The following is a 16,262-nucleotide window of genomic DNA, read 5'->3' on the forward strand; positions in this document are numbered from 1 at the left end:
TCTACCTATGTCCATTATATGAGCTTGGCTACTTGCTTGTTCCTCTCCAATTCCTCAAACATTCAGTACAATCTCAAGAAAAATATTCCAGCAAATCACTTTAATAGACAAAAGATTTCCTGGCTGGAACCATCATCATGAGCTGATAACAAAGCATTTTCCTATCCATTTGCATCAGAATCTCCTGTACGCTGCAAAGTATATTTTGCGTATTTGCTTCCTCTTTGCTCCTAAAACTAACTGCATTCTTGTTTTGTTGGATAGCTGAATTTTTCATATCAAGATATTCACTTGCCTTAAACAGAAGATGAAGTTCTTGGTTGCATAGTGAAAAGTTTATTTAAAGAGAGTAAGTTCCAATATATTATTACAAATCAACCACAACACATCAAATATAAACAATACAAACCAATTGTAGTAGGAATGCAAGCACACTATAAATATAGCCTTCATATGTGTCCTTCAGAAAGAGTCCAGTGACATATTTTGTTAAAATACCCTCTTCTCTATTTAAAACTCACCTCTTGGTGAGCGCATGGAAAGCAAACAGCTGGCATTGAGAACTCAATTTTGAAATCACAGGACATCAAAAATATTTACATCACATAGGTAAGGACTGACAAACAACCATCACAGTTCACAAGAACATAGGTCTGAAAAAGTTGTGACAAGCTACAAGGTGCTCCCCATTGAAAGCCTGTGAGTGGAAAGCAGCCTGCTTCCCTCTGAGGAGAGCTGTTCCCAGGGCATCTTGGAGGTTGCAGGGAGGCCATCTCCAGCTATTTATCATCTCCAAACATGGCTCCTAAACGTCAAAGTCATTACTTGGCAAGGTCTTCTTCGCTCTGAATTTTGCGGCTGGCATCCTGCTTCTTGGCCAAGGGACTTGACTCACCAGTCCAGATGGGTTTAAAACAGTTAACCCTCAGTTGGATCAGAAAATTCTTCTTCTCTCCCTTCCCAATAATGGCTACATTTAATATATGGTGATTCTGAGAAAGCAACATGTAAAATCCAGAATGGAACCCAGAAAAGCCAAGGGGACTCAGATCCACCATCCACCTGGCCTGATGCACCTTCAGCTGCAACAGCACCACAGTTTCGGAACAAGTAGCCAGAGACTCTCTCCAGGCAAATGTGGACTATCTGCCCAGAACACTCTCCTTCTTGTAATAGACATTTGAACTCTCCTGTTTTATCTACCTTTTAAAACTTTATTTAATTGGTATTTACTGCAATTCAACTTGTTTAGATAAATGCCTTAACACTTTGACTCCTGCTAAACTCCTGTCTTCTTTCACGGTCTAATTAGCAATGCATTTAACACAATCAGTTCCCAGTTTTTCATTCTGCCAGTTGTGAAGTTCTCATTCATCTACATGATATTGTCACATCCAATATTTTCTCAGATAGATTAGAAAAGGAGAATTTTTTTTTTGTTTTACACTTGTAGATATAAAAAAAAAAGCCTAAACAAAAAACTTGTTGCTTTGGTCTCTCATCCACACTCAACATGCATAAGCACACACCACTCACAACTCTGGATTTCAACACTCTTTTTAGAGAAAATTATGGCCATAAGAAACACTCTTCTATGTCTATCTAGTTCCTCTGGTCCTTGGGTTTAGTGTCAGCATATCAAAAGGAGCAGTCCTCTGGTGTTCCTAGACATCTGACAGCAGCATATGAAGGCAAAGAATATATGGCACCAGGAAATTCAAATACCATTGTACTACTCATCTGACAGCAACGAGGTGGGCTATGAACAGATTAGATCTCCAGGAACAGCCTAGAGGGGCTCTCCCTGCCTGACCTTAGCAAGTACTACCCCCTACCCAAATGGGCAGAGAAATAAGAAGAAATCTCTTGCATTAATGACACCTATGGTCTCATTTCAGACATGCTGTTTGTTCCTAAGGCACCTTGTGATAAATCCTCTGTAGAGTGGCTTTAATAGGGGTAGTGAGACAAGAAGGAAGAGTATAAGCAGTCAGGATGAAAGTGAACTCATTTAGGGATTCCTTCTCTCCCCTAATTCCCCACAGGAACAACAAAATCTTTCAGCAACTAGACCTGTAATAAGATTTACCTCAAATTCACCTCACCAGGTCCAGCTCCACAATAACTGACCCGGTGCAGGCCATAGATGGAGGTTACATGCACACACAGGTACAAGGAGATAAGCTGACTGGGTACAGCCACAAAGAGAGGCATGTGGCTGCCTTCTAGACTCAGTGCATAGTAACTTGACTTTCTGAGCACCTGAACTCAGGTAACTAAGCTCTTCCTCTTAACACATTTTCATCTTACTTGTTTGTGCATATTAAATGGGTCCCGAGCATTAATTTGCTACAAGCCTGTGTCTGACACCAGTTACCTTTCCTGAGAACGTTTTACAGGTCTCCAAAGGGTCTGAGTACATGTAAGCAGTACCAGTAATGGTCCTCGATTTAAGCAATTTTAACCCTCTGTTCTCAATAAAACATATACATTTTAAACTTCTGCTGCTACATTACACCTAAAGCAAAAAAGAGGAAACAATGGAGAGCTTATGACCTTCTCTGACATAAAAAATGTCCAACAGAATAGTACCATTATTATAACTCAACACTTATCCAAGGTAATTTTTATACAAGTCCTTTGCTACAGGATATATCTCTGACTGAATGTAAATTTTATTTAGATCTAAATTATATTCAAAACAAGATGGAAAACAATTTTGTGCTTTCACAAAAGCAAACCCAAAATGCAAAAGAAGCTTCTTCTTTGATTTAGCTTTCTGAATTTCTAAAGACAATTTAGAGGGAAAGGAAACATATATTAAAAACCTATTTGAAGTCTTCCTTCCCTAGAAACAAAAAATTTTGCTTTCCTGAGGATTAATTTCCCTCTCTGAAGTGCAACTGCATTTAAACTTTATTTTTCTTTCTCGACCCAAGGTCTAGTTCCAAAGATCTCTATTTATATAAGAAGGATTTCCATAACTGTCTAAGCCAGCTAGCAAGATTGAATACAAATCTAGGAAATATACCAAACTGAAAAAATTACACATGCGAAATAAGATTATTTCTTTGAAACAACTATGGGTTTGATACTGAACAGGAATGGCTGCTGTTAATCACTGGCCACACAGCCAAGCTATTGATTTATCAGAAAACTAATAAAAACTGTGTATCCTTCCAAAAAGAAGTTGTCACTTTGATAATGAATGCTAGTTGAATACCTGAGAAACAACATACTTGTATAATATGGAAATATAAGAAAATAAACAAAAAGAGGAATTATCCTGTACAACTATGAAGCTTTCCTGAAGATTAAATAATCCTAAAACTATCTTGTGTTCCTAAAAGATACCAGATACTTCTGGCAAACTTAAGCAGTGAAACAACACACACCAAATACTTTCAGTTCCACTGCAGCAGGCCTGTCTGTGGGCAGGCTGCATTTGCAGGCTGGGCACATACTCATTGGGATGACATTCCACATTCAATGCTGCTTTTGGGCTTAAGTCAATGAGACCAGGTAGATGGGCAGAATTCCAAAAGAGTGACCCAAGCCTTATTAAAGATTAGTCCACACTTCAGAAAGCAAGAACTGAATAACAGGTTTGCCATCTACAGTGCAATTTATCTTAGCAAAAACCATTAACTAATGGCTTGAAAACTGGGACATACTATCTATGTGTCAGTAAGTGATCAAAACTGATTGTAAGGCAGGTTTTGTGATCAAAACCACAGTATAGTTTTAAATGGAGATAATCCACTAGCATGCAACAAGCTGTGCAGCTGAGGATCAATAATTCTGGCATATCTCACGTACAACCAGGTCAGAGTTCCCTTCAACAGAAATAAATCCTAATTAGAAAGTGGAGTAGGTGCCAAATAGTACATCTTATGTTAACCAGCACACACACACAGGGTTCTGCAGATCTCACAGCCAAGGACCAACAGCAATCATTGAGTGGGGCAATGCTGACACTGTAGTCAGACTGAAGGGTCTATTCCATCTTCTTCACTTCAGTGCCTCGGATGACAGTGTGCTCTCCCCTCCCACTTCTGCTTGAGCAAGAGCCAGCCACCAGTGGTGGTCAGCAGGACTGTACCTGGCTTAAGATGGACTCTGAGAAGACAGAGCACAATAGTTAAGGGCCATAGGTCTTGCTCAACAGCTTAGGGTCAGTTGGGCACAAGGAAACCCAGAATACAGCCTGTATGGAAATATGACTGTAAGTCAATCATCTTACTCTAAATAGTGGACAGGCCAGGGCCTGTTACCCTCTCCTGCATGGCAGTAGGCTGTGCCCCAGGATCTCTACTCAACCCCTCTCTTAGGGTTAACTTCTTGAGGCTGAGAGATCCCTTGCTCAGGAATTCTTACTAATAGCATATAAAACTCTGAAATCTCAGCTAAGTGAGATACAGGATTGACTGTGCGTGTAATCCTTTATAGGTAAACCGCTGGCCAAGTCTGGGACTAAGTTTGGATCCAGACACACCTAAATTCCCTTTGAGAAAGGAGTTTAAAAAATAAGGGGGTCCTTTCTGAACCTCATGACTCAGCAGAGAGTCTCCCTGACAGTTTTGTCTGACCCTGTCCTCTATGCAGTGAACAGTTAAGTATACCTTGCCATCATATCTTGTTAAACTATTGTCACATTTACTCATAAAATCATATAATGGTTTGGATTGCAAGTGGACTTTGAATATCATCGAGTCCCAACTGCTTTCCCATGGGCAGGGATACCTTCAGCTAGACCAGGCTGCTGTAGCTGCAGTGTTGTGTGGGAGACAGGTTCAACGTGCTGGGGTGCTGTACCTGTGTTGCTGTGTGTGCAGGAGATGGGTTACACTGGATCACAGCACTGACCTGAGTGGAGGATGAGAACAGCCTTTAGAACATCTGGGGAGAGCTGGGCGTGCTGCAGTTACTGCTGCATGCAGTGCTTCATGAGGCCCAGGGGTCCTGTACTCCATACCTCCTGCAGCAGTGGCATGCTGCAGCCATGTCACGATCATTTCTGATGGTCCTGGCACAGCCCTGCTTTACAGGCCTTGGCTGTCCAAGTATTTTGTACTGTATGTGTGTGAGCTGACTGACATGACTGATGCCTGCCATCTGAATGATGCTTCATTAATCTCTTTGTCACATTTTTAATGAGCAACTTTCATTATTCACAAACCAATACTTTAAAAAGGGTGGAGGAGTAAAATCCCCAAATATATGTGGTTGTGATTTGCTTTTTCAACTCAACTCTCTTTAAACCAGAAGCTGTTATGAACGGACACTGTCAATTGCAGAATGTGATGAGTAACTCAGGTGGCCTGAGCTGCAGAAGTGTCTTCACAATATTCAACTGCTACTGCTGGACTTGGTTATCAGCTTTTTAAGGAATTACTTTACTATATGGGTATGAGCAGTTGTCCAAAATATAATGAAACTGTTACTGTCTTTAGAGTGTTTCTAGAGGTTTCAATAATTCAGATTTTATTACAAATGACAGTTTCAATAAACTTTTAATGAAATGTTCATTTCTTTTATAAAACAGGCCATGAAAAAAAGTCTCATTTCTTAAAAAACAGTTATTTAAACACTTTTCTGAGTCTAAAGGCCTGAAGCACCTGGAGATTTTTGGGAATTTATGGTATTTCTGTCTGAATGTGAATTATTGTGTGTATCAGATGGATAGACTGTAATTTGTAAGGATACAGACCCTTTTCCCTCTATAAGACCCACTGAAGCTGGAAAAGAAGTATGGTCTCATCTCCTGACAACTTGTGGCAGTTAATTCCAGCACTGACCTTATTTTCAGAGACTGGCTTGTGTTGTTAAAGCATTTACTAAATAAACTTGCCATTTCCGTGTTGTTGGTATCTTTTACTTCCTACATCATCTGTTCAAAGAAAATTATTAGTCTAATCCTCTACTGTAAGATTCTACCTGATGCAGTCTTTAGGTAATGGATCTAAGTGAAATTCCATAAACTTGGAATTTGGACAATTTGGAGTTCACAGCTTGTACCTACTTTTACAAAAACACTTCCCTGACAAGCATTGAGCGATGAACAAAAGTATTTTTTCCAAATTAACAACATAAAAAATAATGTAAGGAACAACCTAGTGAAACCTCTAAGAAAAATGTAATTCCTATTTTTTATTTCCTTCAACATCCTGCAGAACTTCACCACTGAGTTTCAGCACCACCAAGTTTTCCCAGAGGCTGCAGAACAGCCTGAAGAGCCCTGGCACTGACCACACATGTATGTGGCTGATCTTATTACTCTGGGACATGACCAGCTTCTGTATTTTATGTGCAACTTTTCTTCTGGCATTGGCCCATAGTGTTTTCTGTGTGATCATAAATAGTTGCAAGGTTTTTTCCAGTGACTCAGTACAAAAGGTTCATAGAATCATAGAGTATGTTGAGTTGGAGGAGGCCCATCACGATCATTGAGTCCAGCTCCTGTCTCAGGAAACCCCAACAATCAGAACATGCGCCTGAGAGTGTTGTCCAAACACCCTTGAGCTCTGTCAGGCTTGGTGCAGTGATCACTTCCCTGGGGAGCCTGTTCCAGTGCTCAACCACCATCTGGGTGAAAAACTTTTTCCTTATACCCAACCTAAACCTCCCCTGACTCAGCTTCATGCCATTTCCTGAGTCCTGTCACTAGTCACAAGATTGAAGAGATCAGTGCCTGCCCCTCATGAGGAAGCTGTAACTGCAGTGAGGTCTTCCCTCAGTCTCCTCCAGGCTGAACAGACCAAGTGACCTCAGCCACTCCTATGTGGGGATATGGCTTCCCTACAGACCCTTCACCATCCTTGTGGCTCTCCTTTGGATGGTCTTTAATGGCTTAATGCCTTTTTTACATTGTGCTGCTGAAAAATGCGCCCAGCTCTCAAGGTGAGGCTGCCCCAGTGCAGAGCAGAGCAGAACAATCCCCTCCCTTGCCCGGCTGGCCACGCTGTGCCTGATGCACCCCAGGACAATGCTGGCTGTCCTGGCTGCCAGGGCACTGCTGGCTCATGTTCAACTTGCCGTCAACCAGGACCCCCTGGTCCCTTTCTGCAGTGCTGCTCCCCAGCCTCTCATTCCCATGTCTATACAAAACACACCAACTATGAAATGTTGTTAAACTGATGTTTTATATCAGCAAACATGCTACTACTTCTCTGTTAGAAGTGAAGTGTGTTGCTCCATCAGCAATATCTAGGAACTTGATAGACAAAGGATGAAAAAAACCCAAACACCTTACCTAAATTGCTCAGGCCTCATTCAAGTGCTCTAGAAAGGCCACAGGAAGGTTCTTAATTTCATCCATGAGAGGTTAAAGGAAGGAATAGCCCTCTCCAAGCTGCTAACAGAAAGAGCATCTTGCTCTGACAGACACCAAGCCCTACTGTTCTGTCTCGCTGTGCTCAATCTGCTTGAATAAAGCAGCTTTGCAGTTCCCCTCCATCCTGGTGAATACACTCTCTCTTTTGAGAAAGGTGGCTGTTTTCTCCACTTCTCAGGGCCCAAAGTAGCAATAACTTCGCTCCTTGCCCACTCCCCCAGAAAGCAACTGTGCTCCAAGCAGGGCTCTTCCAATTTCCACTCCTCCTGCTCCCGGCTTGGGCTGCTCTATTGCAAACTGTCTGCTTCCTCTCTTACCATTTTGACCTACTAAGTGCTCTGGAGCAGTGAATCAGTAAGCAGAGATACTTCAAAGTAGGCTTGAATATAGAGCAAATTGTACAGCATTACAACATGCCCTTAATAGGAAATAGGCAGCCCTCCTACGAGAGCAAAATCTTTGGCTTTAACTACCCCAAATAATTCTGTCCGTTGTTTCCTCTCAATAGAAGGAATGGACCAAGTAGAGGTGCTTTAACTGGACTTAAAAAAATCCTGGACTTGGATTTAAAAATAAAACTCAGAACTTTTCTAGTATCACCATGGAAAGTCATTTTGTATCTCTGCAAAGAGGTATCAAAATGTAAATACAGCAGTATTCTTAGAAAAGAGAACTATTTCAAGTTAAAAGTATAACAATAAACAACAGCTACAAATAAACATGTTTAAGATTCATCTCTGATGGATTAACTTCTCCTTGTTCAACTCAGCCACTACTTAAGCAGAAGGTGATAACTAATACCATCACTAGTCACCAAAACATGCCAAGGAACTTCCTAACAATACCTTTGCAACAGCACAACAGCAGCTGATAAACTGCATTTCTCTGGGAGCCTTTTCCTTGCTACATATGGTTGCAATACCAGTGAACCAACATCCTGCTACTAAGAAACATTTCCTGTATATTTATTGGTTGTATTCCAACCATTTTGTATTCATTCAGCATAGCAGTAAGTAATGTCCTCTGCTTCACATCTGGATTACAGAAAAAAACTGCTGGTAATGACTGAGGTTTTAATCACCTACATATGTCTACAATCAACAGATATAACATTCAATTCTTAATCTGTAGAAAAGACTTCCTATGAACTGCAAGGTGTGCACTCTGCCCCCAAGCCCTGTTCAAACATGAGCTGTGATTGCTATTTGGGGCCCACCTGCTGTAGCACTGCCAAGCCACTGCAGCATGGGCTGCTGCTGGCCAGCTGCACTCCCAGCCACTCGGTGAGTGAAGGAAGGCTGCTGGTGACCGTAGCGATGGTAGTGATGGGGTTACCCTGGCTAAGTGACAAGCCAGCTGTGCTTCTGGCTCGCTGAGGCGAACAGCTGCCCTCTAGTGATGCAGATGCAGTAGGAGAGTTGGAAAAGTTATTCACAAAACAGTAACATTATTTTCACTTCATTTTGTACCAGCACAACAGATCAGAACCACAACCACCTGAATGTGGCTTCTGGGCAATTGCCAGCTGTGACTTGAAGGCCCAGCCCAATGCCTGCATGGAGCAGACCTCCCAAAGTTTTAGAGAAAGAGCAGCTGCCTGGGAACAACCAGGCAGTCACAACTACCTTTCTCCCCTGAGACAGTGGGGAAGAAGGGTGTGGGTAGAAAGCAGTTCATGTCCAAAGGAGAGCTGGCAGAATTGCACCGTGGTTCTGTCACACAGCAGTGCCTGTCAGGCAGTACCAGGGCTGGGTGGCAGCCTGCTACACTCACCATCACCTGCCTGCCATCCTTGCCCCTTCCTTCTTCTTCAGCTAGTGTAGTAGACGTGAAAGAACAGAGTCTTGTTGCGGAGCAGAGAGTAGGAGTTATCAAACTTCAGCAGGTAGATGCCCTCGCCCGGGTACTCATGGCTGCCTGCCTGTACCTCGCGATGGCTGTTCCTGCGGTACACAGGCATGACCTCTCCATAGCGGTGCCGCAGAGAGCTCTTGGAGCCCCGCTCCACATCGCCTACAGGGGACAGTCCTGAATGGGAAAGAGGAGACAAGTAAGCAGGGCAGAAACACTGCCTGATCCAGAAGAAGACCAACAAGACTGGAATGCAACACAGACATGCAGTTATATGGAAGGCTAACGGTGATAGCATTACCCAGAGCATCTCCTCCGACCTTTCTGCAAATAATTCCCACAAAGTCCTTATCATAACAAAGGTCATACCAAGAACCAGTTCTCTTGGGAATACTGATGGGACAGTATTTATTAGCCCACCAGCCCAGTCTCCTCTTTTTTAGCTTAGACACCTTTTAGACACCTCACTGCTTTCATGCACGCAACAGCAGTCCTGTGATGTAGACTTGAAGCAAAGAGAGGCAGGAAAGCTCTTAGCTGTTACCTCATAGTGTCTTATGACCTCAATTCACTTCTCCAAGAGGATTCCTCATAAAGGAACCTACCCCTGCTTACAGGGCCTGCAAAATTCAGACACGAACCTCCCAGCTACACTGGTCACACATACACTAAAGCCACAGAACAGGCAACATTTCGTGTGTTTCCCAAGTACAGTGACACAGGTAGAAAACATTTCAAATACAGTCAGAAGGAGCTACTGTTGTACTGGGTAAAAAAGAAAACCAGAAAAAACAAAAAAAAACAAAACAAAAAAAAAAAATCCCCCCAAACAAACAACAACAACAACAAAAAAACACCAACCCCCCAAAAAACCAGCAAAAAACCAAAACCAAAAAAACCAAACAAATAAAAAACAAACAAAAAAACCCCAAACAAACAAAACCCAAAAAAACCAACACCCCAAAACAAAATCTTCTTGCCTCCACTCACCACCAGAAATTTCTCAGTCTGAGAATCTAACAAAAACAGTCAGGTTAAAATTTCAGACTTTAAGTTTTTTATCATCTAGAAGTTGACTGAGTGAATTCTGATTTGACTTTTCCATGCGTTCAATTTTAAGAATGCTCTTGGAGAGGGGAGCCATTGACAGATGCTGAAGCAGGAAGGGCCAAATGCTTTCTTATCACTCTAACCAAGAACCCAATAGGCTGCAGAGACAGCAAATGGGCTGACTAAACAAAGTAGATGGAAATTGTAGCATCTGACAGATATGCTCAGCAGCATGGCAACAAGCAACACAAATTAGCCTTTATAAGATCTGCACTAACCTTCAATTTCCTCATCCTCCTCTTCATCCTCCTCATCACTGGATTCACTGACCTGAACAGTAATGGCAGTGCTAGTAACTGTGGTCCAGTCAAAATAGACTCCAAACCCAATGTCATAGTCATCCGTAGCAAACTCCCAGCAAATGCATTTCCCCTCAGGATGGGTTGGCACACGGACTGTCACCACCTCGCCTCGCTTCACCACCATCCGGCCATTCTTCTCCTTGCCCATCTTGGCTTTGAATTCCTTCATCTTCTCAGTGGTCCACATGGTGGGTGCAGCCAGAGGTGGAGGCTGAGCTGAGACAAGAGAGAAGTTCACAGGCTTACATGACTTCTCACTACTGACAAACGATTACCTGAAAACAGTGAAGCTGTTTCTGGTAAGGGGCCTGCATTCTGGAACCTGCTCCCAAAAGCCCCAGATGTGAAGTTTTCCCACTCACTAGCCAGGAGCCCAAATTTCCAGCAGGAATTAGAAGTATCTCCAGGAGAGTCTCTGCTCTTCTAGTCAGTCACTCAAAAAATTACCCAAACAAAAGTTCTGCCTTCAGGACTCACCTTTTCTCTGCTCCCCAAGGAGGTCTGCAGTCTCCAGCTCAGCTGAAAGGATATCCACAGCACCAGTGTGATCTGACTGAATCATGACTATATCCCCTACTCCCTGAGGTACATGATAGCTGGTTAATCGAACAGCTTCCTGCACAAAGCACATAAGAAACATTGTCACAAAGACCACCCTGGTTAAAAAGTCTCTGCCTAGATTTGAAACAACTCATTAGTAACTCAGGCATCTTTCTGAAACCAAGTCAGACCTGCAGAAACTTCTATTATTAGTGTAGGCCAGCTCTGAGACATCTCTCAGCATTTGTTTCCTCCAGTGCACCAAAGTAATGAACTTTGAAGTCAAATGCTGCATCAGTGGCACAAATTTCACTCCCTCTAGTCTCCCAGGGAGTCCTGGGCAGGCACATTTTTGCACTTGCATCAGAGTTAATTGTCATTCCTCAACAAAGCAGCAGCCTTACAGATTTAACCAATTATTCTTGGAAAAAATTTGCAGGAAACAATCTTTCTAGGGAGAGCCTTTCAGCTCTGTGTGCATCTAGACTACAGCCACAATCAAATTGCCATTGCTTCATCCTAGTTAGAAATCCATCTGGTTCACTCTCTTCTCATATATGCAAACTCACGGGTCCTGAACTCGGTGTCACTTGTACAGGTTTTCCTGATTCTATCTGTATGGCAAACAAATTTACTGCTCACAATAAGAAACAAGGGATTTCAGTTCCCTCTTCCATAAATCCATAAGAATAGAATTTCCAGAAGCACCAGATAAGAGCAGAAGGTGACAATTACTTGAAGCCTCGGTGAGCAAGGAAGCAAGGACTAGCTGAAGACACAAGAGGGATTTTGCAAATTAGACTGATACCATTTATCTCCCACTAATGTACAGGAAAAAATGTAACTGAATCTATGTAATAATACTTTCATCTTAACACAACCCTTAGAGCCTCAGTCCCACAGTGGCAAGCATAGTAGTAGAGTGGGAGAACTGTCGCTGCACTTCGGTCTTCATTCTCAGACTTAAGAAACTTCCATCTACCTTTTTGAGAGACTGGATTTGGTCAGGCAGCTTCTCTTCTCGTACAGCCACTTTCTGGTCCCCCAGAGTGGTGCCAGTTTCTTGCTTCGAATGCTCTGTTGTGTCCGCACTCAGGTGCGCCCCAGCCCGTGACCTTTGGGAGGAAGAGAGCAGTACAGTTCAGCACTCGCACCCAGGCCACAGCCAGCAGAGGAATCCCTGCTCTGCAGCTCACATTCAAATGAACTGAAGGAACAAGCTTCTGTGGTCAGCACCATACCTGGACAAAGAACCCCTGCCCACCCCAGTCCTGCAATGTCTGCATGATTACTTTCCATGTGAGCCAGGGGGAGCAAATTCTGTGGGATGCTCCATATTTACCATCCTTTAGATGGCAGAAATTCACTGCACTCACCGCACAGCATGCTGGCTCACCAACACTATACTAAGGACAGACATCAGCAGCAACTTTTCTGCCCAAGAAAGGACAACTTTTATGCCAGCTACTGCATGGCATCTGCATACTGCCTCAGAGGTCAACTGGATCGGTGAAAGAACTCAGAACAATTTTGACAGACATTCTGAGAATGCTATCAATTTAAGTGGCCTGTTATGCCTTTCCTACTAGCAATCCCAACAGATACAGGGAGCACCCAAGTGTCTCTGCCATGTCTAAATACACCCCACAGATAAGCAAGCAGTAACACATACAATGGGCAGCACAATAACTTAAGAAAAGAGGTTCGAGTACTGCACTGTAACAAAAGAAAATGGACATGCTAAAACAATAAGAATGGTACATAGCAGGAAAAGAATGGGCAAGAAAGGAAACATCTCTGGCATTTATTCTCTGTTGAGGATTTTCTTCTAAATTATATTTTAAAAATTGCTGCATGTTGTCTATAGGTAGCCAGAGGAGTGTCTTCTAAAATGCTGTCATTACATATGTGAAACCACTATGAGAAGCAACCTAGTATTAAATAAGAATAGAAATATTTGCACTTTTGAAAATCAAAAAATCACAGCACTACAAAACCAGTGTCAACTGCCTTGCTCTAAATTATCAGAAACATGAGAACACAGCATTATTGGAAAAAAAAAATGCATTTCTTCAAATGTCTCAGAAATGAGAAATATTCTCATTAGCAAGGAAGCAGACTTATGAGTATAGTTTGGAATAATTAAAAATATTATAAAATAGACACAGCTCAATTAAGGCACATTCTGCATCCACAGAGAAGACCTAAACAGGGCAGATGTGGCTTTTGTTTTCAAGTTGTTACTCCTATGGCACTACAGAATTTATCCAGAAACAAAGCCATTTTTTACTTATATTCTCTCAACAGTGTGATTTCCTTTCCTAGAATTGGCACAAGAGACCAGAAGGTCTGTAAGAACAACTCAAACAAGATGAAGAGCAGGTTCACAAAATGGCAGCAGATGGACAAGATAAGAAGGATACTTGGTGGGAACAATTTTTTAAAGGAAGAATTCCTGGAGTTCTATGCTATTGTTTTCCAGCCTATTTGCATTTCAGTTTAGCAGCTGTATGAACACACCTAGATGGGCTATTTGGTCATTGGCTACCATAGGTGCACACATCTCAAAAAACTCTCCATCAACACAGGAGCTTATGGGTTGGGAATTTTTTCCTCTAGATACCACTGATACCTAAGAGTCTCACTGAAAGGTTAGGAAGAGCTACACAAGCTTTACAGGCAGACTTACAAAGACAGAGTTCAGCTGATTCCTTCTCACACAAACCTTTTGGACCATCTCCATCCCTTTCAAAGAAGATCTAAATTAAGACAAATTTAATAGGTAATGTTCACAAGTATCTATCATCTGCTTTGGCTATTTTGCTCGTGGTCTGTATTAATCTCTTTAAAGAAAATTAGAGGATATAATAAAGAGATGGAAGAACTCATTTGTAGTCAGGAAGTCTGATAGACATGCCAGCAGCATCAAACCAAGATGGCATCAAACTGCTGTTTTGGTAAGAAGGGTAGTTTGATGTGGGTTCTTTTTTTCCTGGATTTTTGCTTTTTTTTTTTTTTATGAAGCTGTGGTTTACCTACTGTAATTAACTCACACATTTCTGAAATTTTATCCTGTGCAGCAAATGTATAATGGCAAATGAAAATGCACTGCACAGTATTAATGCTTAGCCAATTAAATTACTTGGCCACAAAGACCACATGCCCAGCTGGTACCAACAAGCCAAACATCTGATAACAGGGTTGAGCAGCAGGATTAATGGAGAGACACAGAAAACAAACGATGAAGAAAAAAAGCCAAAATGTTGTCAAGAAAACAGTAAAGGGTATTTTCTTGTACAGCTTCCACCAGATTTACAGACAGTAGGCCCGCTCAATTATTAAAGTATCCTCCAGATAAGAATAGAAAATTTGCCCCTGAAAATGTACTAGCTCTTATAATGGATTATAAAACCGCACAGGGTTCCTTTCAAGCTGAATGACTCTGTGATTTGAATAGCTGAGCCATGAACTACGTTTCACAAGCTTTAGAACAATCTTAAAGCCTGTAAGAACAAGCCCTCCCATACTGACTTGGGTATATACTGTCCCAAAGCTGACAATTCAGTCTCCAGTCCCTTCTTTTTACCTGCCCAGAACAAACTGCCATACAGAAGAGGTCACAGAGTGAAACAGACTGTCATGCATGTGGGCCACAACACACAAAAAGGTTTTCCTACCCGCTCTGTGAAGTACTGGACTCCAAAGAATCAACTAGCTGATCTGCAGGCTCTGTCTTTTGGGCTGAGTCTTCATTTTCTAGCAACAAAGAGAATATAGCAAGAGAAGGTGAAATAAATGTTGGTGTTTATAATACACTAACAGGAAAAAAAAACTGCAGCCAGCACTCAGACACTGACAAGGTCACACAGCTATGGAACAAAGACCTGTGCCAACCAGTTTTTCGTGTTATGATATGAGCTGTATCTAAAACCTTATGGAACAAAGATTTTTAATGGCCTCAACCCTAGGAAAGGGAGAACGAAAAGCTTCGCATGTTTTTGATGTAAAGCTATTCTCAGAAGCGGAACTCATTCAGGAACTACCAATGGTAGCTTTAGAAGGACAGAACAAGGCCAAATTTCATCACGTAAAGCTGTGCTGACAGAGCCCTGGAAGAAGCAATCGTGCAGCAGTTCACAAAGGGCACTGACGAGATGGAAAATCCTAGGTCAGGGCTAAGAGGAGCGTCTGTGGAGATGGCTCCCGGTCTTCCCCGAGCCTCCTGAACTCAGGGAAGCTCTGTCCCCACACGACCGAGGTACGCGCTTCACAGCCCTGCTCTCCGAGCGCAGTGAACCCCTGTTCACGGGGGGTTCCCTGTGCACGGACAAGTTCCAGCTTCTGCATCTTGCTGCGGCCCCTCGGAGCCGCTGGCCATTCCCAAGAGCCAGGGCGGCAAGGAGACAGCTCCAGCCCGGGGGCGCGCAGCCCAGCTCCCCGTTAGACGGGACTCTCACCGGGGAAAGCACAAACCTCCATCAATCCTGGCTCTCCCCGCTGTTCCGGAGGAGCTCCTGCTGCAGCGGCAGGCGCCCGAGCGGCAGGCGAGCGGTGCGGAGCCCGCAGCCCGCCCCTCTCCGCTGAGCCCCGGCACGGCGGGGCCGCGCTGCCAGCGCAGGGAGCTGCCTCCCGCCAGCACGGCTTCTCCGGCAGAAAGGAGCACACCCACCACGTAAAGGAAACTCTCCCCGCAAGGCCAACGCTAAACCCGCGCCGCCGGGCTGCCCCTGGCCCCGCCTGCCAGCCCGTACCTGCGCGGCCCCGGGGCGCGGTGTCGCCGCCCGCGGGCTCGCAGCGGCAGCGGGCGGAGAGCGCGTCCGACATGGGCACGGTGCGGCGGGCGGCCGGAAACAGCCGAGCGCGGCCGGAGCGGGGCGGCCGGAAACACCCGAGCGCGGGAGACGGAAACACCCGAGCGAGTGCGTGTGAGCGGCGCCGCAGAGAGATGGTGGCGCCGCGGTGCTCATCCCTCAGCCTCCCCTCTCGACAACGCAGCCAGTCGACATTTAGTTCTGCAGAGCCACGGGGCGCGGGCGGCGTTGCGGGCTGACAGCAGGCAGGGAGTGGCGGAAGGGAGAAGGGGGCGCACCTCCAGGAAGCGACGGTTGCCAAGGTAACAGGGCCCC

At 43.8% G+C, this 16,262-nt stretch overlaps 1 protein-coding gene across 1 annotated transcript; it reads right to left on the reverse strand.

The window, feature by feature from the left end:
• Positions 1-308: 308 nt before the first annotated feature.
• On the reverse strand, positions 309-16,216 carry TMED8 (transmembrane p24 trafficking protein family member 8). The gene is made up of 6 exons (XM_038138061.1): positions 15,888-16,216; positions 14,814-14,892; positions 12,119-12,251; positions 11,074-11,212; positions 10,513-10,812; positions 309-9,361 (listed from the first exon to the last, which is right to left on the reverse strand). Exons 1-6 carry the CDS (start codon positions 15,958-15,960, stop codon positions 9,144-9,146), a joined length of 942 nt encoding a protein of 313 aa, XP_037993989.1. The 5' UTR covers positions 15,961-16,216; the 3' UTR covers positions 309-9,143.
• Positions 16,217-16,262: the final 46 nt, after the last annotated feature.

Source organism: Motacilla alba, chromosome 5 (assembly GCF_015832195.1).
Source record: "Motacilla alba alba isolate MOTALB_02 chromosome 5, Motacilla_alba_V1.0_pri, whole genome shotgun sequence".
NCBI classification, from domain to species: Eukaryota; Metazoa; Chordata; class Aves; order Passeriformes; family Motacillidae; genus Motacilla; species Motacilla alba.

Excerpts from the sequence above, each read along its gene's own strand:
- TMED8 (XM_038138061.1), bottom strand. The coding sequence starts at position 15,960 with ATGTCGGACGCGCTCTCCGCCCGCTGCCGCTGCGAGCCCGCGGGCGGC. Across the intron at positions 11,213-12,118 it reads AAATCCAGTCTCTCAAAAAG|GAAGCTGTTCGATTAACCAG; the intron begins GTAGATGGAAGT and ends TGCTTTGTGCAG. Across the intron at positions 10,813-11,073 it reads CCTTGGGGAGCAGAGAAAAG|CTCAGCCTCCACCTCTGGCT; the intron begins GTGAGTCCTGAA and ends CTCTTGTCTCAG.